Source organism: Canis lupus, chromosome 8 (genome assembly GCF_011100685.1).
Source record: "Canis lupus familiaris isolate Mischka breed German Shepherd chromosome 8, alternate assembly UU_Cfam_GSD_1.0, whole genome shotgun sequence".
Lineage (NCBI taxonomy): Eukaryota > Metazoa > Chordata > Mammalia > Carnivora > Canidae > Canis > Canis lupus.
The window spans coordinates 40,875,580-40,902,517 of NC_049229.1; the positions used below are offsets into that span (position 1 = coordinate 40,875,580).

At 35.8% G+C, this 26,938-nt stretch overlaps 2 protein-coding genes across 13 annotated transcripts in view; one reads left to right on the plus strand and one right to left on the minus strand.

Moving 5' to 3' along the window:
* The window catches only part of GPHN (gephyrin), a 625,991-nt gene that overhangs the window by 19,148 nt on the left and 579,905 nt on the right, over positions 1-26,938 (plus strand). The window lies entirely within an intron of this gene.
* Positions 25,891-26,914, minus strand: LOC106559170 (40S ribosomal protein SA-like). The gene has a single exon (XM_038544994.1). It carries the CDS (start codon positions 26,836-26,838, stop codon positions 25,900-25,902), a length of 939 nt encoding a protein of 312 aa, XP_038400922.1. The 5' UTR covers positions 26,839-26,914; the 3' UTR covers positions 25,891-25,899.

The following is a 26,938-nucleotide window of genomic DNA, read 5'->3' on the forward strand; positions in this document are numbered from 1 at the left end:
CACTTTACTCTTAGTCTTGGTATTAAAAAAAAATTGTACACTATGTCTTCTGTAGTAAGATTTGCCCTAGTATACACCCATTTGAATTACCTACAGTAACAGTTTTATTTTTTATTCTTTAATTTTTTTAAAGATTTTTTTTTTATTTATTCATGAGAGACACATAGAGGGAGAGGCAGAGACACAGGCAGAGGGAGAAGCAGGCTCCATGTAGGTAGCCCGATGTGGGACTTGATTCTGGGACTCCAGGATCACGCTCTGGGCTGAAGGCAGGCGCTAAACTGGTGAGCCACCCAGGGATCCCCTGCAGTAACAGTTTTAAAATTTGAGATATAGAACATGCATACAGTAAAATGCACAAATGTTAATTACATAGTGATGAATTTTTCACTTGTATAGACCCTTTTAAATACCACCCAGATTAAGATGTAGAGCATTTCCAGCATTCTAGAGTCTCCTTTCATGCCTTTTACTAGAATATATCCACTTCCCCTGCCATGCCCAAGTAATCATGATTCTGATTTTTGTCCTCAAGGATTACTTTTGCCTATTTTGAATTTATATAAATACAATGACTTCTGTCACTTATTACTCTGTTTTATCCATTTTGTGTATAGCAGTTGTTAATTTTATTGCTATGTGATATTGCATTGAATGAACAGATCATTATTCTTCTGTTCTTCTGTTAGTGGACATTTGAATTATTACTAGTTTTAACTATTGTTAATAAAGTTGTTATGAATATTCTCATATGTCTTTTGATGAGTAAATTGTCTCATTTCTAAGTGTAGAATTGTTGGGTTGTCATTTTCCAAAAAGGTTGTGCCATTTTGTATCCCCACCCAGCTATGGAAGAGAGTTGCAGTGCTCTGCATTCTTGCCATAATTTGGTGTTGTCAGTCTTTTTAATTTTAGCCGTCCTGGGCAATGTGTAGTGGTTTCTAATTTACATTTTCCAGATAAGTAATGATGTTGAGCATCTTTTAATGTATTTATTTTAAATATATATTCTTTAATAGGCTGTCTCATAGGTTTGTAGGAATTTTTTATAATTTTGAATATAAGAACTTTGGATATATGTATGGCAAATCTCTACTCCCAGTCTGTGACTAGTAATTATACTCTCTTAATATGTCTTTTAATAAATAAAAATTCCTAATATTAAGTTTAATTTGTTAGAATTCCTTTTTACCTTTAGTGGAGTTTTTTGTATGCCTCTATATGAAATCTTTGCCTACTGCACTTTTGGAGGACATATTGCAGAACATATTCTCCAAAATTTTCTTCTGGAAGCTTTATTTTCCCTTTTACTTGAACTTCTTTGGTGCATTTCAGATTAATTTGTATGAATCAGATAAGGTAGAAATCAGTAGGTTTTGTTTTTTAAACATATGGGTATCCAGTTGATCCCACTGGATTGTATGGTACCTTTGATATAAATCAGCTGGCTCTGTTTCTAGAATGTATATTCTTTAGCGTTGCCCTGTTTGTCTATCCTCACACGAATATTACCCTGTCTTAGTTCCAACAGATTTAAACTGAGTCTTGATATCTGGCAAAACAGGTTTTTGAATTTTTTCTTCTTAAATGTTTTTGTTTGTTTTTGGAGGGGAGCTATACTTCATTGTTTGTATTGTCATATGCATTTGGAATCAGATTACAATACAAAAATCTGTTGGTATTATGATGGAGATTGCATTGAAGCTGTATATCAATTTGGAAAGAATTGATATCTTAATGATATAAAGTCTTCCATTCTATAAGCATGGATATCTATCTATTTACTTGATCTTTAAGTTCTTTCGTAGTGTTTTATGATATCCAGTGTAGATGTCTTATACATCTTTGGTTTATGGTTAGATGTTTGATGTTTTATTTTTTATTTATTTATTTATTTTTTAATTTTTATTTATTTATGATAGTCACAGAGAGAGAAATAGAGAGAGGCAGAGACATAGGCAGAGGGAGAAGCAGGCTCCATGCACAGGGGGCCCGATGTGGGATTCGATCCCGGGTCTCCAGGATCGGGCCCTGGGCCAAAGGCAGGCGCCAAACCGCTACGCCACCCAGGGATCCCCGATGTTTGATGTTTTAAACGTACTGTTTTAAAATTTCTTTTTTTTTTTTTTTTTTTTTAATTTTTATTTATTTATGATAGACACACAGTGAGAGAGAGAGAGAGGCAGAGACATAGGCAGAGGGAGAAGCAGGCTCCATGCACCGGGAGCCTGACGTGGGATTCGATCCCGGATCTCCAGGATCACGCCCTGGGCCAAAGGCAGGCGCTAAACCGCTGCGCCACCCAGGGATCCCTGATGTTTTAAACGTACTGTTTTAAATGGTACTGCTTATTTGTATTTCATTTTCCTGTTGTTTCATATTAATACATAGAAATATCACTGATTTTTGTATTTTGGTCTATAAACAGCAACCTTGTTAAATTAGTTTATTTTTAATATTTCATGGTTTGTAGATTTTTTTTGTATTTCCTGTGTGTGCAGCCATATCATCTGGAATGAATGATAATATTATTTATTCCTTTCTAGTCTTTATACTTTTTTCTTTGTTTTTCTTTAGAGCAGTGGCCAAGACTTCCAGTACAATGTTAGTAGAAATAGTGGTAGTCTTATTTGTGAACTTAGGGAAGAAAATGTTCAGTATTTTACCATCAATTATTATGTTAGCTGTAGGTTTTTATAACTACCTTTATCGGATTAAAGAAGTTTCCATCTGTTTCTTGTTTTCTGAATCAGTTAATGGCTATTAAATTTTATCAGATGATTTTCTTTTATTGAGATAATCTGGTTTGTGTTTTTAGTTATGTAATATGATGAATTACACTGATTAATTTCATTGTTATATGATCCTTTCACTCCTAGGATAAATGCAACTTAGTGATGATGTAATGTATCATTGGACTCAATTTGTTAATATTTTGTTTAGGATTTTACATCTAAAGATGAGAAATATGAGCCTATAATTTCCCTTTCTTGTAACATTTTTGTACAGCTTTGGTATCAAGGTTTACTGACATCATTAAAAACAATTGGCAAGTGTTCTTTGTCTCTCTTATTAATCCTCTGAAGAAGTTTGTGTTAAATTGGTCTATCTCATGTGTAGTAGAAAAGAATGTTTATCTGCAGTTTGTTGGTATCAGTGTTATATGTCATCAAGATCAAATTGGTTAATCATGTCCAAATCTTCTAATGACTTTTTTTTCTTGTTTTTATCAGTTATGACAGAAGGGAATCCCAAAATTACCAACTATGGCTGTAGATTTGTACCTTTTTCTTTTCAATTCTTTTAACTTTTCCTTTATGTATTTTAGAATCATTTAGTTATATAAAACTTTACGATTGTTACAATTGATGTTAAACCATTATGTTGTTATGAAATGTCCTTCTTTATCTCTAGTAATATTTCCTGCCTTGCAGTCTACTTTGAACTTGAATATAATAATTCATTCTTTCTTTTCATCAGTATTTCTGGGGTTAATTTTTTTCCTTCATTTTATTTCAACCTATCTGTATTCTCATATTTGAGGTATGTCTTTTGGAAATAGCTTATTATTGGGTCATGTTTGATCCAGTTTGATAATCTTTGTGTTGTACCTGGAGTGTTTATTGTTTACATTTAATGTAATTACTAATATGGTTGAGGAGGAATCTGTCATTTCTTTAGTTCTTTTCTGTCTATCTCAAATGTTCTTTTTTTTTTTTAATTCTTCCTTTCCTATTTTTTGATTTGTCAACTTTCTAAATTTCATTTTTACAAATTAACTTCTTGGTTAAATCTTCTTTATACCTTTTTAGTTATCATAGAGATTTTAATAAGTACTTTTGATTTATTAAAAGTAATTATAATTACTGAATACTAAGTAATTAGTATTATTTTAATAGATAATTAGTTTTATCTTAATACTTTTACCACTTATCAAACAACAGAAAACTTAACATGGTTTAATTTCATTTACTCCCTCTACTCTAAGTGCTAGTTTTTCATATATTTTACTTCAACATGTGTTATAAACTGCATAGACATTATTTTTAGCACTTTCTAATGCCCTTCATTCTTTTTTGCAATTCTTTGTTACCATCTAGGATAATTTTCCTTTTGCTTGAGGAAATTCCTTTAATATTTTGAGTAGTGCTGATCTGCTAAGGGCATAGTTTCTTAGCTTTTGTCTGTGACTGTCTCTATTTTGACTTCTTTTTGAAGAAAATTTTTCCTCATACAGAATTTTAGATTGGGATCTTTATTCTTTTAACCCAACAAATATTTCTTTTCTGGCTACTGTAATTTCTGTTAAGTTAGCCATCAGTCTTTTGCTCCTTTAAAAGTAATATGCATATCTTGACTGGTTTTAAGATTTTGTTTTTGTTTATAGTTTATAACAGTTTGTGTGATGTGTAAGCATGATTTTGTTTGCTTTTATATATCATTTTGAGTTTACTAGGTTGATGTTTTTCACTAATTCAGGAAAAATTTTATTTTATTTTATTTTATTATTTTTTTTTTTTCAGGAAAAATTTTAAAGAAATATTTATTGTTTCCACCTTAATCTCTCTCCTGTCTCCTCAGTCTCATTAGATGTTTTGTCTTCATTAGATATCAAATGTCTCTTGTGCTTATTCTCTCTTCTCTTTTGTGAGTCACCTATCTGTATTGACTTTTTTTTTTTTTTTAAAGATTTTATTTATTTATTAGAACACAAGCAAGGGGAAGGCAGAGGAGGAGGAAGAGGGACAAGCAGACTCTCTCTTAGTGTGGAGCCTGATACAGGGCTTGATCCCCCCTGCCCTTTTCTAAAGTAGGTTCCATGCCCAGCGTGGAGCCTGACATGTGCCTTGAACCCATGACCCTGAGATCAAGGCCTGAGCTGAGCTGAAGTGTTGGATCCTTAGGGGTGCCTGGGTGGCTCAGTCATTTAAGTGTTTGCCTTTAGCTCAAGTCATGATCCCAGGTTTCTGGGATTGAGTCCCACTTTGGACTGGTGTTCAGCAGGAAATTTGCTTCTGTCTCTCTGCTCTTCCCTACTAATTGTGCTCTCTTTTTCTCTCTCTCAAATAAATAAAATCTTAAAAAAAAAAAAAAGAGTTGGATGCTTAACGAGCTGAGCCACCCAAGTGTCCTTGTGTGATTCTTTTTTTTTAAAGATTTTATTTATTTATTTAAAGATTTTATTTATTTATTCATGAGAGCCACAGAGAGAGAGGCGAGACACAGAGAGAAAAGCAGGCTCCCCGCAGGGAGCCCAATGCGGGACTTGATCCCTGGACCCTGGGACCATGCCCTAAGCCAAAGGCAGACACTCAACCACTGAGCCACCCATGCATCTCAAGATTTTATTTATTTGAGAGAGAGAGAGCATGCAAGTGCAGAAGTGGGAGTGAGGAGGGGCAGAAAGAGAGGGAGAAGCAGACTCCTTGTCGAGCAAAGGAGCCTGATGTCAGGCTCGGTCCCAAGACCTCAGACTCATTACCTTAGCCAAAGGCAGACATTTAACCAACTGAGCCTTCCAGGAGCCCCCAGTGTGATTCTTTTTTAATAAATTTCCATTTTTCTTGACTATGTCCATACTTACATATTTTTTGTCCATTTCTTTCTTTCCTTTTTTTTTTTTTTAAGAGACTTTATTTATTTATTCATGAGACACACACACATACACACACACACAGAGGCAAAGACACAGGCGGAGGGAGAAGCAGGCTTCATGCAGGGAGCCTGATGTGGGACTTGATCCCTGGTCTCCAGGATTTTTTCTTTTTCATGAACATATTAATAACTGCTTTTTAAAGTCTTTGTTTACCACTATCTGCATCATCTCTGACTGCTTTTATTTTCTTCTTTTGTCATGATTACAGGTTATATTTTCTTGTCTCCTCACATATGGTGTTAAGAAAGGTAAAATTACACCATAAATATTGATGAAAAGTAGAGTGATTATATTAATAGACATTCATTTAAAAAAATTGTATACTAAACACTATGTAACTTAATTGTGTAGAGGCTGAAAAGGATATCTTCCTCCAGAGGTGATTTTCCTTTTCGACTGTTGGACCAATTGGGTGAGGTGCTGATACCACAATTTAATTAAGAATTGAACTGAATTTCATCAGGGTTAGTCTGGATTGCATTTTTTGTAAGATTTGGTCATCTCTCATTTGTCAACCTTGAGCTACTAGCTTTTGACTGAGAGACTGTCAGGTTGTTTTTCTTTCAGTCCTGAAAGACTATAGGAGACTGTGTTCTTTGTTGATATTGGCTCTTTGATATCTTGTTTCATACTGCTTTAATTCAGGCAAATGTTGGAAACCTGTCATATATATCGCTTGTGGTTATTTCCCCTTTTCTAGCAACTTTTCTGCTAAGTACCATGAAACTGAGGGATATTTCTCTCTGCCATTCTAGCTCATTCTCCTAGCCTCCTGCATCATCATAGAATTCAGCAAATGTCCTTTTTTAGCCTTGCATTTGGCACTTTCTTTTAGTCCACCACACTAAAAACCTCTGTTGCTTACAGTTTTTACCAATCTTCTGCCTGGGCCAATCTCAGTTTTCAATGTATGTCCAGAATGTTTAAATACTCCTAGGAAAGAAGTAGCAGGTGATTGTCAACTCACCTAGGAAGGGCTCCTCTTTTTTTTTGGAATTTGTTTATTTACTACTTCTTACTTTATAAGCTCTGACGTCTTAAAAATATGGTTGCAGTTCATTTTTTTCTTGTTGAGCTATCATAATAATAACTGATGTCCTTAAAGATGAAAGCAGTGGAATCTATTTTTTTCTGATGATAAAATTAATATATGCTGTGTTAACTTTTGCTGAGTTATGCTACATAATAGATTACTCAGTATTTCATTGACTTAACAACAACAAATTTTTTTTTTTGCTCTTGCTACATGTTAGCTGAAGGTTGATAGTGGCTTTGCACTTGCTTCATGTATCTTCTAATTCTGAGATCCAGGCTGGTGAACAACTTCTATTTGGGACATGCTGTTCTTGTAACAGGGAAAAAAGGAGATTTGGCAGAAATACACAGTGGCTCTTGAAACTTCTGCTTGGATGTTTGTTTATATGTCATTGGCCAATGCGAATCAATGGCTAAGGTCAAATGGGGCAGAGATGTTTACCTCTATAGGAGTACTGTAGTTTACTTAGGAACAGGTGGAGATGATTATCTTTTTTGAAGGAATGAATAATTACAAATTGTAATAAAATTTACCACACACGTAAACTGGAAATAAGTACAGAATCCTACCTTCTGCCCTGTAAGGTCGTCGGTGATAATACTTTTGTGTATGTTAAGGATTTGAAACCCTTTTATTATGCTAACATGATGGTTATTTGAAAATAATAGACTTGACATAAATTATAAATAAGATTTTATTTTTTTAACCATTTGTTCACAATAACAAAAGAGCCCTTAAACTGGTTACATTTAGTTCTTCCTTTGATAGGTAGTCCCAGACTTACTATAATTCATTTTCAATTTACTTATTTATTACTTTCAATTTACAGTATTTCAATTTCTTTTTTTTTTTTCAGTATTTCAATTTCTAAATATAAGATACCTTTCATAAAAGTTTGGGTCTCATCCATGGCATGGAGTGTAATCACTTTCTCATTCTTTGACAGGAGATAAAAATCAGAATTGTAGGATTTTGTAAAGGATATCTTTTTTAAGGGAGAGTGCTAGAAATAAAAGTTGACAAAAAGTTCTTGATCCAGGGCACCCGAGTGGCTCAGTTGGTTAAACATCTGCCTTCGGCTCAGGTCATGATCCCAGTGTCCTTGGGTCAAGTTCCACATTGGGCTCCCTACTCAGTGGGGATTCTGCTTCCTCTTCTCACTCTATCCCTTCTGCCTGTTCATGTCTCTCTCAGCCTCTTTCTCTCTCTTCTCAAATAAATACAATCTTAAAAAAAAAAAGTTCTTGATCCAGCTCACCTATTTCTAATATTTTTCACCGTGGGGTTTAAAGTGAGTTAACCAGATACCCTGTTAGAATGAGAATACCCATGAAGAAGGTTGAGTTTATTTATTCATCTATAGATATTTTTATATTAAGAGCAATTCTTAGTGCTTCAGATTTTCATAAAGGGGATCCATCAGTAGGGAAAATTGAAAGTGATTTTGTACAAATTGGGGAGGGTAAGACTCATTTGTGAGTTTGGACACTAAAGGCTCTTAGCATTTGGGCCATGGAAGAAGTAAAAGAGGTCTGGGAAAAATGGTCTAATTTGTAATTTTGCCTAGGTATAACCTGGTAGAATTTGACATGCCAATAGAAAATTAAATTTACAAGACAGCTTGGTGGTGTTGGTACCATGGAAAGTGTGATTTGAATGAGGCACATCGGGATCCCTGGGTGGCGCAGCGGTTTGGCGCCTGCCTTTGGCCCAGGGCGCGATCCTGGAGACCCGGGATCGAATCCCACATCGGGCTCCCGGTGCATGGAGCCTGCTTCTCCCTCTGCCTGTGTCTCTGCCTCTCTCTCTCTCTGTGACTATCATAAAAAAAAAAAAAAAATGAATGAGGCACATCTGGATTCAGATTCTGTTCTAGGTGTGTGACTAATATGCTATGTGATTTGGGCAACTTAGGTTGTATTTATAAAAACAAATAATTGATATATTGATCTTACCTTCTTTTAATTGTCCCTCAATTCCTTTAGTCCTCACTTCCTCTTTTATCCAACTTGAATTTTATGGTCTTTCATTGTCTGTAGCATACATCTGCAGCTCCCTGGCATATACTCTTAAGTTTCTTGTCTCACTCTAACTTGGTCATACGTGGAAAAAGTACAACCCAGGTTAAATCCAATCTTCTTTTAAATCCAGTCCGTACCTGTGGACCTGTATGTCTAAAGGAAAATGCAAAATCATGCTGATTAGTTTTACTTTAATTCATGGTCACAAATGTCAAGTGAGTCCTTCATATTACCTGACAATCATACTGTATTTTCCTAGGTCATTAATTTTTTTGTTTTATTTATTGATTGATTGATTGATTGATTTTTTGATTTTTTATTTATTTATGATATTCACAGAGAGAGAGAGAGAGAGAGAGAGAGAGAGAGGCAGAGACACAGGCAGAGGGGAAAGCAGGCTCCATGCACCGGGAGCCTGATGTGGGATTCGATCCTGGGTCTCCAGGATCGTGCCCTGGGCCAAAGGCAGGCGCTAAACCGCTGCTCCACCCAGGGATCCCAATTTTTTTGTTTTATATGGCTTATTTCATCTTTTCTCTCATCAGACCTCCCAACGGTATCTTATCTCTAATCTTTGCCCTCAGCTGATGATTTTGCTTATGTCGCTGAAAAAAGTTTAAGCCATCAGAAGAGGGCTTACATAGACTCCTTTTATCACCTCTACCCACTTACCAATAGGTGTATTGTCACCTATTTAAACTTTTCTAAAGCCAGTTACTTTATTGTGCCTTATATTTTGTTTCTTTACGCATCTGTAAGAATGCTGCTCCAGGGGATCCCTGGGTGGCTCAGTGGTTTGGCGCCTGCCTTTGGCCCAGGGCGCGGTCCTGGAGTCCCGGGATGGAGTCCCACGTCGGGTTCCCGGCATGGAGCTTGCTTCTCCCTCCTCCTGTGTCTCTGTGCCTCTTTCTCTCTCTGTGTCTATCATAAATAAAAATAAATAAATAAATCTTTTTAAAAAAAAGAATGCTGCTCCGTCAATTCTCCACTCTTACTATGTCATAAAGTTTTCTCAACACTGCATCACTGCTGTAAGAAGACAAAACCTATTGCTATTTCTATCTTTAAAACATCTTTGTATTTTACCCTACTTACCTTACCAGGTAACACTTCATTTGTTCTCCATTTACAACAGACTACTTGAAAGAGTTGTCTATGCTTACTCTATCCAATTCCATTTTTTTATTTCCTTTTAAATCTAGTACAGTTACACTTTTGTCATCGCATTGAAACTAATCTCAATAAGGTTACCGATGACTTTCATATTGTTAAATCTCAAATTAATTTCTTAATACTCATCTCCCTTGATTTAGCAGCAACATTTGGTAACAGTTGATTATTCTCTCTTACATATCTCTTCTTCACTTTGCTTCTAGGAAATTATACTTTAAAAGATTTTTCTTCCTGTATCACTTGTCCTTCTTCTCTTCTCAGTGTCTTAAAAGTTGGGGTATTTGTCTTTGTTTCTCTTCTCTATCTGTACTCACTCCCTTGTGACCATGGCTCTAAACACCAATTGTATCCTGACAGCTGCCAGATTTATATTTATATATCCACTTAAGATCCTTCTCTTGAATTCCACACTCATATGCCCATATCTATCTATATCTGTTAAATAAGGGATATATATATGCATATATATACACACACATATATATGTATGTATAAATAACACATACTTATATATATTGCCATTGCCATTTGGATGTCTAACACTGTGTAATTAATATGTCTCTAAATTATTGATTTTCTTTTCTTTGGTAAAAATTTATTTATTTATTCATGAGAGACACAGAGAGAGAGGGAGGCAGAGACATAGGCAGAGGGAGAAGCAGGCTCCCCACAGAGAGTCCCATGTGGGACTCAATCCCAGGACTCCAGGATCACACCCTGAGCCAAAGGTAGAGGTCAACTGCTGAGCCACCCAGGCGTCCCCAAATTATTGATTTTCTACTCAAAACTTGCTCTTGCCACAGTATTTTCCAGCTGAGTAAATGTCTACTACATTTTTCTAGTTGGAACAACCCTTGTTTCTCCCCTTTCTTAGTCCCACAACCAGTTTGTAATCAAAAGCTTATCAAGCCCTACACTCAAAATATGAAAATATACTTGAAATATGTCAGTTTCTTACTACTTCTGTTATTATCCTGATCCAAACCACTACTATCTCTCACCTGGGTTGCTATAGTAACCTTGTAACTTGTCTTCAGTTGCCCTCTTCCATTCCCTCTTACTGTCTTTCTCAACACAGTAGCCAAGTGATCCCTTAAAAAAGTAAGTAGGATATTTCACTTCCCTGCTCAGAATTCTCTAGTGGGAACCACACAACCAACTTTCTTAAATATCACCTTTTCAACTTCCTTTCTTTTTCACATATATTCCTGATTCCCCTTATCTGCCCTAGTTTTTTTCTGTACCATTTATTGCCATTTAACATATTTTGTAATTTACATGTTTAGTTAATTGTTTATTGTCTTTCCCTTCTGTTAGAATAAGCTTCACCGGGGCAGGGATCTTCATCTTTTTGTTCTGTACTGATAAATTCCTAGTAAGTGAAACAGTGCCTAGCGCGTAATAGGTGCCCAAGAAGTATTTGCTGAGTGAAATAAGAATGTCTGCCTCTCAAGATTGTGCAGATATTAAATGTGACAATATACTTGAACCTCAAACAATAATGGGGAAGTTGTACATGCTTAGTAATTTTGTTCTTTTTCTTCTTCTGTTTCTTAGTTATGCTAAGATGCTTTATGTAGGACATGAGGAAGTGCTGTGTTTATTTCATTCTCCATGCTGTAGCCTTTGCAACTGAACCCAGCTTTTCCTCATTCTTACTGTTGTCTTTCTCTGCCTCACAGAGGAGAGGGAGGAGTTAGTATTAAAGGAGCAAAAAAGGACAGCCCCGGTGGCGCAGCGGTTTAGCGCCGCCTGCAGCCCGGGGCGTGGTCCTGGAGACCTGGGATCGAGTCCCACGTCAGGCTCTCTGTGTGGTGCCTGCTTCTCCCTCTGCCTGTGTCTCTGCCTCTCTCTCTCTCTCTCTCTCTCTCTCTCTGTCTCTATGAATAAATAAAATAAAATCTTAAAAAAAATAAAGGAGCAAAAAAAAAAATCTCTTAGTTTCTTGTAGGTGGGTGAAAAGTTTATCAGACTGCTACTTTTAATAATGTTTCTCCCATTTTAGGAAGTCTCTTTTCTTTTTCTCCATTTATTATTTTCTGGTTCACAGTTTCTGGCGTGTAGTTGTAGTTTCTGGCTCAAATTTTTGGGTGACCATATTAGCTCTGTTCAGTGGAATATGTTTTTCTAAATGGAAGATCTCTTCTGTAGATCAAAAGAAAAAAGAGTTTGAGAAACAGGAGGTTAATTCAGAACAGTGAGTAAAAATGGATATAGTCTTATGCTACATGGGTCAAGGGGAGAAAATATACTTATGTGATAAATCAGAGATAGACGGGTTTTGGCAACAAGGTGTTGAAAAATCATAGTCCCTTACTTTACAAAGCATATTTTGTTGTTGTTTTGTTCTTACAAAACTTTGTTATCTAAATATTACATATGTGGAAACAGGTTCAGAGTGGTAGTATATCCTATGCAAGGTCAAACAGTAAATATCAGAGTTAGTGCTCAAAATTAGGTCTTCTTAATAACTAACTTCATGCTCATTTTAGTAAGACAATGACAAATAACATATAAAAATAGCATTCTAAGGTATTTATCATAGGTTTATGTCCTGGCTTTTTATGTTGTAAATCAGATCACATTCTTACTCTTGGCATGATAACTTTTTACAGCGTGATGCTTATGAGACTCAAATGGAAGAATGTACAAATACTGTAAAAATGTTGTGCTATTGGAATTCTTATTACCTCAGTGTGACAGAGACCTTGATTAGACTGGAATTTAGGAAATGGTCTGACTGAGGAGAGACAAGTAAAAATGCAATTGTATCAAGCCCCTAGGAAAATATCATCAGAGACAAATAAGAAAATGGACTAGTGAATCTGAAGAAAAATAGTCAAATATTAAAATGAATGAAAAGAAATGAGAAGTAAAGGGAGAAATAAATAATTTTAGAATGAGTGGGGAAAAGAGATGATATGAGCTCCTAATTTAATGAGAAGAGAGAAGTAATTGTGAAGTAGCTGTGAATTTTTTCCTTAATGTACAAATTAATCAGAGATTCTTAAACTGAAAGAGACCGTGGGATCCACCATTTTTTTGGGTAAGGAAAGATAAATCAAGTAAATTGCTCAGAGATGTAGTAAGTGGCAGAATTAGAATGTAAGCCTTAATCCAGGGCTTTTCTATCTAACATGAGAAAACCTCTAATAATAATCATCATTAACACTTATATCATGCTTACTATATAAAAGGCTCGGTACTGAGTACTTTACATTTATTAGCTCAGTTGAAGTTAATAACTTGATGAGATTAGTACTGCCTATCATCCCAGTGTTACAGGTGAGGAAACTAAGGCACAGAGAATTAGAATGATATATCTAAATCATGTAGCTTACTTGTAGAGTTAGAATTTCAACCTGAGTAGTCTGGTTTATCCATGTTACTAATCCCACAAAATATTATTATTAGCATATACAACTTTATTTCAATGAGATAAATGACTTAATACCTAATTAGCTATTTGAATGAAATTAGTGTTTTTGAGTGAAGGAATTTATTTATTTACTTATTTATTTAAAATTTTTTATTTGTTTATGATAGTAACACACAGAGAGAGAGAGAGAGGCAGAGACATAGGCAGAGGGAGAAGCAGGCTCCATGCACCGGGAGCCCGACGTGGGATTCGATCCCCGGTCTCCAGGATCACGCCCTGGACCAATGGCAGGCGCCAAACCGCTGCACCACCCAGGGATCCCGAGTGAAGGAATTTAAAAAAGATATTTCAAAATCTTACATTCGATGTTACCTACTTACTAGAATTAGTAAAGTGAAACTTTGTTTAACTTTTCGAAAGAATGCTGAAATTATTCAAGTATCTAAGATAGTTTTTAAGTTACTATATTCAGTTAATATAAACCTATGAGTTTGTGGTTTTTGGCTTGTTTCTGATGAAATGATAGCAAATTTAAATATTTTGGTTTAACTGATAGGAAGATGGCATTGAAATATCTTCTTTTCCAGTGAACCTGTTGAAGTTCCTAACCTTTCTAAAACAAGTGTTATTGATGCTTATAGCAGCATTATCAACAGTAATCAAATTATGGAAAAAGCTTAAATGTCCATAGGTGATGAATGGATAAAGATGTGGTATGTATACAGTGGACTATTACTCAGCCATCAAAAAGAGTGAAATCTTGCCATATGCAACCATGTAGATGGTGCTAGAAGGTATTATGCTCAGTGAAATAAGTCAGTCAGACAAAGACAAATACCTATGATTTTACTCATGTGTGGAATTTAAGAAACAAAATAGATGAACATAAAAGGATGGAGAAAAAAAAAAGAGGGAAGCAAACATAAGAGACTGTTAACTATAGAGAACTGGAGGTTCTTTGGAGGGGAAGTGAGCAGGCTAAATGGGTGATGGGTATTAAGGAATTAAGGAGGGCACTTGTGTTGAGCTCTGGGTGTTTACATGTAAGTGATAAATCACTAAATTATACTCCTGACACCAATATTACGCTATATGTTTAAAAAACCAGAAGTTAAATAAAAATTTGGAAAAAAACCCAAGCATTATCAATTTGAATTAATGAAAAGAAATATCATTGAAAAATTTATTCATGTAAAATAATGCTAAGGTAAGATATTTCCCGGTATGCTAATATTAATATGTTATCCAGTCAACTTTGGTTAACATTTTGTGAAGCCCTTGAGTTATGTTAGCTTAGCTTTAAAAAAGTCAATTTTTTCCCCCTGATGACATCTTTGGCAACTCCATTTAGGCTTTTTCATGGTGATTGTTTCAGTAGTAAGGCTACATAATATGAACCCTTCTTATCTTTTAAAGAAATTCTCATCAAGTCTCACCTTCTAAGTTTCTTTGGTGGTTGGTTATTTGGTACCTATTTTACAGTTCTCTGCATCCGGTCAGCTTCACATTTTCAAGGACCATCAACTCTTTTATTTCGTTGTTAGTAAGCTACCTCTTTTTTGTATAATTTCTTTACTAAACACTGTAGTAAATTGCAAATATGGGCACAATTTTTTGATTCTTCTCTCTTTGTGAGGTAAGGCTGTTTGTCTTATCCCTTGAGTCTGAGCTTGCCTTGTTTTTTGCTTTGACCAGTTGAATATGGCTAAGGACTATCTTGCAAGTCGTGATCCAAGGACTGAAGAGGTCTTGTAGCTTTTTCTTGTTTTTTGGAGCTTTCCCACTCCTTGCTCTATAGAAGCCTGTATTAGCTCCCAGCATGTTAAGGTACATACATCATCCAGTCACCTCTGTTGCCCCAACTGACAGGGTATCCATTGACAGACATGTCAGGGAGGCCATCATCTAGGTACCAGCTGACATAAATTGATGTGTGAGCAAGCCCCACAGAATTTAACTGAGCTAACTTGTCCTTTAAGTTTTATATCAACTATCCATTCAATCTATGGAATTATAAATTAGTTATATTTTAAGCCACCAAGTTTGAGTAGTTTGTTATATAGCAAAAAATAACTGATACACATACTCAAGTCTTTTCTGTCTTGTCAAAGTGATCCCTGATTCCATATTCCATCTCTAATTTTAAAGTTGTCTTTTTTTTCTACCCACAGGTGAATCACCAGCTTCCATGTTCTGTCTGAGGGCCAGTGACCAATGTTTTCCTAGTTCTTCATGAGAGTAATAGCTTCTTTCTGACATTTGGCTTTGAGCAAGAAGCCTAGGGCCAACAATGCTCCAACTGCCATTACTTTGGGAGTAGGCATTAAAACTGTAGTCCTTAAGATGTATATATGGGATTTATACCTACAGGGGCTACTTACCAGGAGTCCTATTTACTCTTATTGGTTTCCATTTCTTTTTTTCTTTCTTTCTTTTTTTTTTTTTTTTTAAAGATTTTATTAATTTACTCACGAGAGACACAGAGAGAAAGAGAGAGAATCAGAGACACAGGCAGAGGGAGAAGCAGGCTCCATGCAGGGAGCCTGACGTGGGACTCGATCCCGGGTTTCCAGGATCACACCCTGGGCTGAAGGCGGCGCTAAACTGCTGAGCCACCCGGGCTGCCCTTGGTTTCCATTTCATTTTTGCTTCTTGCACCTAGAAATTTCCTTTGGTTCTTTCATATTCATCTGTTTATCTTGATGTAGTTTTTCCATAGGATTTGATCTGCTGATCAGTTTTTCCTTGAAACTCTGTTATCCTCTTTCAGTGACACTGTTTTCTTGTTTATCACCTGTATTTATGACTACTTCTCATTTTTAAGGTGTTTTTCTTCCTATGTGTTAAAAAATTGTATTTACTAGTGCACTGTCCCTGGTCCTTAGTCCATCTTACCCTAGATATCATTTTTGGGTAATCTTTCACATACTTATTACCTTAACTACCACTTTTATGTTCTTGCTTCTTGTGTCTGAGTCTGAGCTAGAAAGTTTTTCTCTCCAAATGCTTACATTCTATTCCTTGTTCTCTTTTCCATTTGGATATCCTCTAGGCACATGCCCAAAACAGAACTCATAACCTTTAACCTTGAAGCCTTTAACTGTAGCTCCCCCTTAACTTGGTTAAGGGGGATTGACAGCTCTGTAATCCAGAAAACTTGAAGTTATGTTAGACATCTTCCATTTATTCTTCTCAATGTTTATTTACTCATTACTGTCTGATTCCCTAGTATGTCTGAAAATTCATTTACTTATTTCTTTATGACCACCAAGGCAAGCAAGATAATATTTCCATTTCCTTGGAAAGTTACCTCACATTTCACCTTTCCTACATTTCTCTATTGATATCTCATTTTCCACTTGACCCACCCTGCTTCCTCATTCCAACTCCCAATTTAAGACCTTAAAACAGTATAATTCCGTTTTCTTGCCCTCTTTTGGGGTAATTTTCATTATATATTTTACTTCTGTGTATGTTATATACCTCACCTTGTTGTTATGTTTTGTATTGAATAGTTATTTGATTTATAAGCAAATTATGAGACAAAAACATAGTCTTTATGTTTACTCACTTATTTTCCGTTTCTGATGCTCTTTGTTCCTTCCTGTAAGTCTATTCATTTGGTATCCTTTCTCTTTGGCCTGAAGGACATTCTTTAGCATTTCTTATTGCGTAGATAGGCTGGCAAGCATTCTCTCAGTTTTTGTTTAGCGGAAAGTATCTTTATCTCACCCTACTTTTGAAGGGTATTTTTGCTAAATGTAAAACTTTAGGTTGCTTCCACTTTGGCACTCCCCAATCCTGGTACACTGAAGACATCATTGTATTGTTTTCTGATCTCCGATGAGAAGTTAGTGGTCATCCTTGTTTGTCTTATGCGTGATATATGTCTTTTTCTTCCTCCTTTTTTCCCCCTTCTCTGACTGCATTCAATATTTTTTCCCTTTATTTTTGGTTTTTATCAGTTTGGCTATGATATACCCAGATGTGATTCTCTCTATATTTATTCTGTTTGGGATTGGCTATACTCCTTGAAAGTTGGTGTTTTTCATCATATTTGGGAAGTTTTGGGCCATTATTTTTTAAATATTTCTTTGGCCCGAGTCTCACTCTTTTTTCCTCTGGGACACAATTGTACATATTTTACGTTATCTCATATTGGCCCATAGGTCCTTGAAGTTTTATTCATTTTTCTTCAGTCCTTTTTCTCTCTGCAAGGCTGGATAATTTTAATTGATTGGTTTTCAACTTCACTTTCTTCTGCCATCTCCAGTATATTATTGCTAAACCCCTCCACTGAACTTTAAATTTCAAATAGAGTACTTTTAAATTCTAGAATGCTCATTAGGTTCTTTTTTTTAAATATTTTATTTATTTATTCATAGACACACAGAGAGAGAGGCAGAGACACAGGGAGAGGGAGAAGCAGGCTCCATGCAGGAAGCCCGATGTGGGACTTGATCCCTGGTCTCCAGGATCACACCCCAGGCTGCAGGCGGCGCCAAACCGCTGCACCACCAGGGCTGCCCTCATTAGGTTCTTTTTATGATTTCATTTAAATTTTTGGTTAATTTAGATTATTGGTTTTAATATGAATTTTATTTCCTTGGCTTCTTTATCTTCCTTTTTAAAAGTTTTATCAAAAAGTTGTCTTATTTTATTTCATCTTGATTATGAAATGGTATAGATATAATTAAGCACAAATTAAAAATATTTGGCTACTTATCTAACAGCTTACAATTTAGGATATTTTTCTGGACATTCTGGGTTTTTAATGTTTGAAAACCACATGGATTTATTATTTATTCTAGGATGTGTAATCAAGGACAGAAATGCTGGCAGAAATGAGCAGGAGGTCAGGTTCTGTAGAATGGCCAATGCAACAACGGGACTAATGACATTTTAAATTAAGTACAGAATCTATAAGATTATTGTATTTTACCTGTGCTTTGCTCTTATAATGTCAGTTATATAGTCAGGGAATCAGATGTTCAGAGCCTTTATTTTTTTAATTTTAGTTTTTAAATTTTTATTTATTTATGATAGTCACACAGAGAGAGAGAGAGAGGCAGAGACACAGGCAGAGGGAGAAGCAGGCTCCATGTACCGGGAGCCCGATGTGGGATTCGATCCCGGGTCTCCAGGATTGTGCCCTGGGCCAAAGGCAGGCGCTAAACTGCTGCGCCACCCAGGGATCCCCTGTTCAGAGCCTTTAAAATGATTTTAATAATCTCATTTTCATTCTGTTAAAATGATTATTAAGGATTTCATTCATACTAAATAGAATAAATCTTCCAGTAAAGATTTTTATGTCAAGAATAGGTAGAATAGTACATACATGGTGTAATATAAAGGTATCGATAGTTCTCAGCCAATATGTGACAGATAATATATATTTTTCTTAATGTTTTTACTTAAGTATAATTAACATAGAGTGTTATATTAGTTTCAAGTATACAATATTGTGATTTAACACTTTCATACATCACCCAGTGTTCATCATGATAAGTACACTTCTTAATCCCCATCACCTAGTACCCCGTTCCCTCACTCACCTCCCTTCTGGCGACCATCAGTTTGTTCTCTAAAGGTTTTAAATTTTATTTAGATTCTAGTTAGTTAATATAATGTAATATTAGTTTCAGGTATACAATATAGTGATTCAGTACTTGCATACACAACCAGTGCTTATCACAGCAAGTGCACTCCTTAATCCTCATCACTTTGTTCTCTATAGTAAAGAGTATCTTATGTTTGCTTCCTTCTCTTTTTTTCCCCTTCCCCTATGCTTATCTGTTTTGTTTCTTAAATTCCACGTATGAGAGAAATCATAGGTATTTGTCTTTCTCTGACTGACTGACTTCATGTAGCATGGTACTTCCTAGCTCCATCCACCTGGTTGCAAATGGCAAGACTTTATTCTTTCTTATGGCTGAGTAATATTCTTTCCTATTGCTCATGAACACACACACTACATTTTTAAAATTCATTCATCAGTTGATGGATACTTGGGCTGTTTCTATAATTTGGCTATTGTAGAGAATACTGCTATAAACATGCATGTATCCCTTTGGGTTATTATTTTTATATTCCTGGGGTAAGTATCTAGTAGTGCAATTGCTGGAGCATAGAGTAGTTCTGTTTTTAAACTTTTGAGGAGGGACACCTGGGTGGCTCAGTGGTTGAGCACTTGCCTTCAGGCCAGGGCATGATCCTAGAGTCCTGGGATCGAGTCCCACATTGGGCTCCCTGCATGGAGCCTGCCTCTCCGCCTGTGTCTCTGCCTCTCTCTCTCTGTCTCTCATGAATAAATAAATAAAATCTTAAAAAAAAAATACACCTTTGAGGAACCTCCATACTGTTTTCCAGAGTGGCTGCACCACTTTGCATTCCCACCAACAGTGCAAGAGAGTTCCCTTTTCTCCACTTGCTAACACCTGTTGTTTCTTGTGTTGTTGATTTGAGCCATTCTGACAGATGTGAGGTAATATCTCATTATAGTTTTGATTTGCATTTTCCTGATAAGTGATATTGAGCATCGTTTTATGTGTCTATTGACCATCTGTATGTCTTCTTTGAAAAAATGTCTATTCATTGTGACAGATAATGTATAGATTTAAAATTTTGGAACAAAAGTGGATTCAGAATTCTGAAATTCAGAATGTGAAGATAAACAAGTTACTAGTTTAAAAACAGAAAACAAACAAACAAACCAGAAGATGGTAGTAGCATAAATACCTAATGTTAGGTTATTATGTCACAAAATAATATCTCTGTAGCAGATCCTGAACATATGGTAGATTACATAGAATGGTATATTACACATATGGTATATTGTATCAAACATACATATGCACGTTTATGCACACATTTGTTTAAATTGTTTAAGTTCTATAATATTACCAAGTAATAATTTTCATCTTCTTCCCTAATTGCTATAATATTCATAAATGTTTATCAGTAGGGGAATGAAGTGGCTATTTTACAAATGTCTATGTTGTTTATCACTCTATCTCCCTAGCATCTATCACAGTGTCTGGCATACAGCAGATGCTTAATAAATATTTATTTAACAAGTAAATACATCCTATTTTTAAAAGAATCATTCTTTTGAAAGAGTACACAGAGATGGATTCCATTTTTATGCTGATTGTACTACTAAATAAGTGTAAGAATAAGCTCACACAAAATCATCTGAAATAGAGATATCTTAAAAAATAGGGCTTGTCTTAGCATTTGGGATTTCTCTGCTATAGTGAACATGAACTTATTTGCTCATGAACAAGTAACTACTAAAGCATTTTTATGTGATGAGTATCTAAAATTATTATAAAACCTTTTTAAAATTCTCACTTTTAGTGGCTTCTATTCATTTTAGCATTTAATCACATTCTATCCTGTTTTATTGTTTAAATGTTTCATGTATATGAATATTATTCAACTAGATTGCATACTACTTGAGTATGGGGACCTTTTTTTATACAAATATTTGCCATTCGGCATATTATTATTCATATATAGTTGATAGTATGCATTGAATGATTTTAAAGGAGGTTGAGAGCACAAGTATTATATTTAAGACTACTCTGGTGGCCTTTAATCCTAGGCTCTAGAGTGATTAATTACTTTTCTACCTACATATCTTTTTAAGCGATATGACTTTTGTATTATTGGCCTTTGCACAAGAATTATGCCCAGGAGATGTGCATTTTGTATCTCTTGATACATTCTTTCCAACCATAGCCATTTGGACTTAGGAGAGGACCCTGATTCAAGAGAATCCCAATAATAGAGTGATTAGCAATCTTTTTATCTTTTGTGTATAAAAATTATTTCATCTAATCTGATTGGAATTAGGAAAATGATTTAGCAGAACAGCTGAACTAATAAAATTTCATTAGGTTGAGTTAGCTTGTAGAAGCTAAATTCATGAGTGGGAAAGAGAAAGGATAGAATGTAAAGTTGTTTGTTAGTAGAGATCAGAGCAATAGCTATATGAATACTGAAATACTATGAGACATAAACTGGCTTCAACTGATTTAGCTGTTTTAATCCATGTAGTAGGAACAGAAGAATTTGAAGGTTTATTCTTAAGAAAACAGGGGTAATATTTTGATGTCAGATACTTTATGCCTGTTTTGTAAATCATCTGTGATCTGTTGAGGATTAGTTTTAGGCATTGTTAGGGTTGATCAATTTCTCTTTTGATCTTACTGCATACTAGAGCCTGTAGTCCTAAACCTAGGCCATTGTTAAGTCTCAGGTTAAAGGCCAGGGTCCTTTTAAATGAACAGGCCTTAAATGACAGTCTTCTCAGTTGTGAGGCTACTAAAATCTTGGCTCAGATCTTTAGCTTCTCAGCTGCAATTTTCTTCTAGCGTTCTTAGAGTTTTGCCTTGTGTATGTGCAGTTTAGGAGAAGTCAGCAACTTGAGGGAATATCTTTGCAGGTTTTGAGGCTCTTTCCTTGTGATTCCTCCAGAGTGTTAGTCCCGGTAGTAGTTTGACAATAGTTTTATTTTCTACCCCCAGCCTTCTTTCCAGAGGCTAGGGTTGTAGTGGTGTAGTAGCGATTTAAGGTGTAAGTTCAAATAGTGAATCTAGCTGTACAGGTCTTTGCTAGAGCTAGTGAACTTTAGTTGCTATTACCCTATAGGAACTGATATTCTGCTACTGCTTTTTCTGTACAAAGGAGCTCAATATGTTTGTAGCTTTAGCTCCGTTCATCTTATTTCTGGACTACAGAATAAGAATGTGGGGAATATATATACACAAATATTTAAATACTTTTTACGTAATTCTTAAAATATATAAACACTTAAATGCTTTTTATGTAATTAGTAAAATATTTATGTAAATGCATATTTAATCCTTAATTTTTTGTTTTTTTTCAATATTAATTCCAGTGTAGTTGACATAGTGTTATATTAGTTTCACATGTAAAATATAGTGATTCAGCAATTCCATATATTACTTAGTGCTCATCAAGATAACTGTATGCTTAATCCCATTTTACCTGTTTCCCCCCCTCACCTTTTTTTGGCATAGTTGTGTGGATTTTAACACACCATGGTCACCATGGTGACCATAGTAAGGATATAGAACAATCCCATCAGACCAAATCCCTTTATGTGCTGTTTCATTTCGTCATATGCTCCCCTATCTATAAACTCTGGCAACCACTGTTCTGTTCTTTGTCACTGTAGTTTTATCTTTTCAAGAATGTCATATTAGTGGAATCATACATTATTTAGCTTTTTGCGAGACTGTTTTCTTTCATTCTGCATAATGTTTTTGAGATTCATCCAAATTGTTGCATTTATGAATAGTTCATTCCTTTTTCTGAGTAGTATTTTGTTGTATAGATGTACCACAGTTTGTTCATCCATTCACCAGTTGAAGGACATTTTGGTGCTTTTTGTTGTTGTTTTTTGGAGTTTTTTTTTTTTTTACCAAAGCTGCTATAAACATTCATATACAGTTTTTGTGGAACATGTGTTTTTGTTTCTCTAGGGTAAATACCTAGGAGTGGGATTGCCAAGTCCTATGCTAAGTGTATGTTTAACTTGGAAGAAACTGCCGAACTGTTTTCCTGAGTGGCGGTGCCATTTTGCATCCCCCAACAATGTATGAAATTCTAATTGCTCTACATCCTCAGTAGCACTTGTTATTGTCAATATTTTATTTTAGTCTTTGATAGGTGTGTACTGATATCTTATTGCAATTTGCATTTCTCTCTTGGCTAATGATGTTGAACATATTTACATGTGCTTATTTTCTATCCATATATCCTGTTTGGTGAAATATCTGCTCAAGTCTTTTGCCCATTTTTCAGTTGAGTTGTCGTATTTTTTTTTTTTTAAGATTTTATTTATTTATTCATGAGAGACGCAGAGAGAGAGAGGCAGAGACATAGGCAGAGGGAAAAGCAGGCTCCATACAGGGAGCCTGATGCAGGACTCGATCCCGGAACTCTAGGATCATGCCCTGGGCTGAAGGCAGGCGCTAAACCACTGAGCCACCCAAGTGTCCCCTCTTTTTTTTAAAGGCTAGCTAAATCTACCCCAACCCTCACCCTGCCGGGCCCCAGCAGTTTTCTTCTTTTCTCTTTTGTCATTACCATGTGTCTGGGGCTGTGATGAGGTGAGTCTAAATATAAACTTACTATGTCATCTTGATAGGAAGTTCAAAGCAGAATATTTTTTTGAAGTCAGAGTATGTGAAGGGATTACAAAAAACAGTGGAGATGGAAGGACATGATTAGAAATATCTAAATAATCCCACTAGATATTCCTTCTTAGGTATATATTCTGATTTGAAAAATGAAAGGAAACTAGTTTATATTCAGATCCACTGATTTTTGAGACATTAGTGTAAGCCTAACTTTTGGCCCCAAATTATAAATTCCTCCATTTATTTATTTATTTTTAAAGATTTTATTTATTTACTTGAGAGAGTTGAGAGAGATAGAGGGTACAAGCAAGGGGAGAGGTAGAGGAAGAAGGAGAAGTAGATTCCCTGCTGAGCAGGGAGCCAGATGTGGGGCTTGATTCCAGGACTATGGGATCATGACCTGAGCTGAAGGCATATGCTTAACTGACTGAGCTGCCCAGGTGCCCGAAGTTCCTCAATTTAAAAACTAGTTTTACGGCAGCCTGGATGGCTCAGCAGTTTAGCGTCTGCCTTCAGCTCAGGGCTGATCCTGGAGACCCGGGATCAAGTTCCGCATGGGTTCCCTGCATGAAGTCTGCTTCTCCCTCTGCCTGTGAGTCTCTGCCTCTCTCTCTCTCTCTCTCTCTGTTTCTCATGAATAAATAAATAATCTTAAAAAAAAACTAGTTTTAAAAATCTGTTTATATAGTCATATTAAATATATTGAACATTTAATATTGAATTTATTGAAGATTTTTTTTAAGATTCTATTTATTTATTTGAGAGATAGCACAAGCTGGGAGTGGGGAGGAGCAGAGCGAATGGAAGAAGCAGACTCTCCCTTGATCAGGGAGCCCAAATTGCACTCAATCCCAGGACTCTGAGATCATGACCTGAGCTAAAGGCAGATGCCTAACTCACTCAGCCACCCAGGCGTACCTCAATTCATTGAAGATTTACAGACATACATTTTATTTCATTGCTGTTTTAAATTGATGTTCCTTCAGGGCAATTATCATAGCATGTTTGGGTGCTAGAATATACAAAGACTTCTGCTTCAGCCTCTGATGCATGTTCTAATTAAAAAAACAAATTAATAATGTTTAATAAGTACTAAGATATTAAAATGTTTTCCCAAGCTTTGTCAAGAATATAATGATAAAATGATGGCTTAATACAAAGTGACTTGTAATTACCACTTTAGGGCAAGTCAACACTGATTTAAATGAACAATACTTTGAATACTTGGCACTTATCAATAGAATGACTGCTTATATAAATTACATCTCTAGAAATTTGTCTTCAGTTGTATTGGCAGAATTGTGATCACTTCTAAGGGAAATCTTCTAGAGGGAAGAAGATTTTTTTTTTTACATTAAATCATACTACATAATTTTTGAAGGTAGTATATTTTTGTTCTCAAAGCCTCCATGTTTTGTCAGGAATAAGACCAAAGTATTAAATTACAAGAAAGGTAGTTGAGCAGTATTATCAATAATAACCAAACTATGGAAACACCCCAAATGTCCATCAAATGATGAATGGATAAAGATGTGGAATATATACACAATGGAATATTACAGCCATCAAAAAGAATGAGATCTTGCCATTCTCAATGACATGGATGGAGCTAGAATATATTATGCTCAGTGAAATGAGTTAGAAAAAGACAAATACTATGATTTCACTCATGTGGAATTTAAGAAACAAAATAAATGAACTTAAGGAGGGGGAAAACAGAGTGGGGAAACAAAGTATAAGAGACTCTTAGAGAATAAACAGTGTTGATAGAGGAAGGTTGGTGGATGATGGGTATCAAGGAGAGCAGTTGTCATGTTGAGCACTTAGTACTGTAAGTGATGAATCACTGAATTCTCCTCCCGAAGCCAATATTGTACTGTATGTTAACTAAATAGAATTTAAATAAAAAGTTGAAAAGGAAAAAAAAAACGGTAACGTAGTTGAGGTCTCAGTGTCAGATTATATGTATGTTCTCTTCTGAATCTACTGGATTTTCTAACTTAAGTGTTTAAAGAAAGCTGTCATCAAAAATTGACTTTTAAAAGAATGTGCAATTTCAGAATTATGTATGGATTAAATCCCTTAAAAGTTATTTTTCAGTTATTTGAATTATTAACATATCTAGTAGTTGTGGAATTCCAAATTTTGATTTGGAATTTTCTCTTGCCCTTGATTCTCATTTTGGTTTAAAAATGTTTCTTTGATCTGGCTGGGATTTTAACAAATGGCTCTAATTATTATTTACCAGAGACAGTTGATGGTCATTAGTAGGTACTCAATATTTTAGGAGTAGTTTAGTAATTCATTGGAAAATTATTTAAAAATTTCATAATAGAAATATTTTCTCTTTACAACCCTGAAAAGGTGACATTTTTTCCCTTCTTAAATGAAATCTCTCAAAGTGGGATAGATTTCTAGTTGAGTTTTGGGATTTTTTTTTTTTTTTTTTTTTAAGAAACTGTTTATTTTCCGTCAACCTTATTTCCATTCTGTTCCTTCTGTGGAAGAGCAGCTTCAGAGCACTCAGTGGTTGTTCCTACCCATTCAGTGGCCTGAGCAGTGGGAGCTGCAGACCAATCTTCAGTGGCTGGCTGAGCACTCCAGTCTTCAGTAGGGAACTGCTGAATAGGCACAGAGGGCACCTGCACGCCTTCAGACCAGTCTGCAACTTCAGGCTGAGTAGCAGTGAACTCAGGAGCTGGAGCCGTCCATTCACCCTGAAATTCCTCCTTAGTTACAGCCTTTTCAGCAGCGGCCTGTTCTTCCTTTTCAATCTCTTCAGGATCTCTATAGAAGTAGAGATCAGGCATGACTTCCCATGGGTGCTCACAGGAAATGGTGCCACGCATGAGCAGGACTTCCCGGGCTAGCATCCACCACATCAGACCCACTGAGTGAACTCCCTTGTTGTTGCAAGGGATGGCAATGTCCACGTAGCACAGAGGAGAGTCTGTGTTACACAGAGCAATGGTAGGCAGGTTAACGTAAGATGCCTCTGTGAGAGGCTGGTGGTCAGCCCTGGGATCAGTAACTACCAGAAGCCTTGGCTCTCGGAAGGCTGCCTGGATCTGGTTAGTGAAGGTTCCAGGAGTGAAGCGGCCAGCAATAGGAGTGGCTCCAGTAGCAGCAGCAAATTTCAGCACAGCTCGCTGGCCAGTATTCCTAGATGATATAACACTGACATCAGCTGGGTTTTCAATGGCAACAATGGCACGAGCTGCCAACAGAAGCTTCTCCCAGGTTCTCTTCAGATTTATGATGTAGATACCATCACTTTTCCTTTTGTAGATGTATTGTTCCATTTGGAAGTCAAGGTTGGTGCCACCTAAGTGGGTTCCTGCTGCAAGGAATTTGAGGACATCCTCCTCCTTCATTTGCAGAACATCAAGGGCTCCGGACATTGTTAAAGTTTCCCTTTAAGTTACGATGGGAACGCAAAACAATGCCGTATGGACCCTTCCCTGGGTAGCGCGGAAAGGCAGTTTTGGGAATTTTTATCAT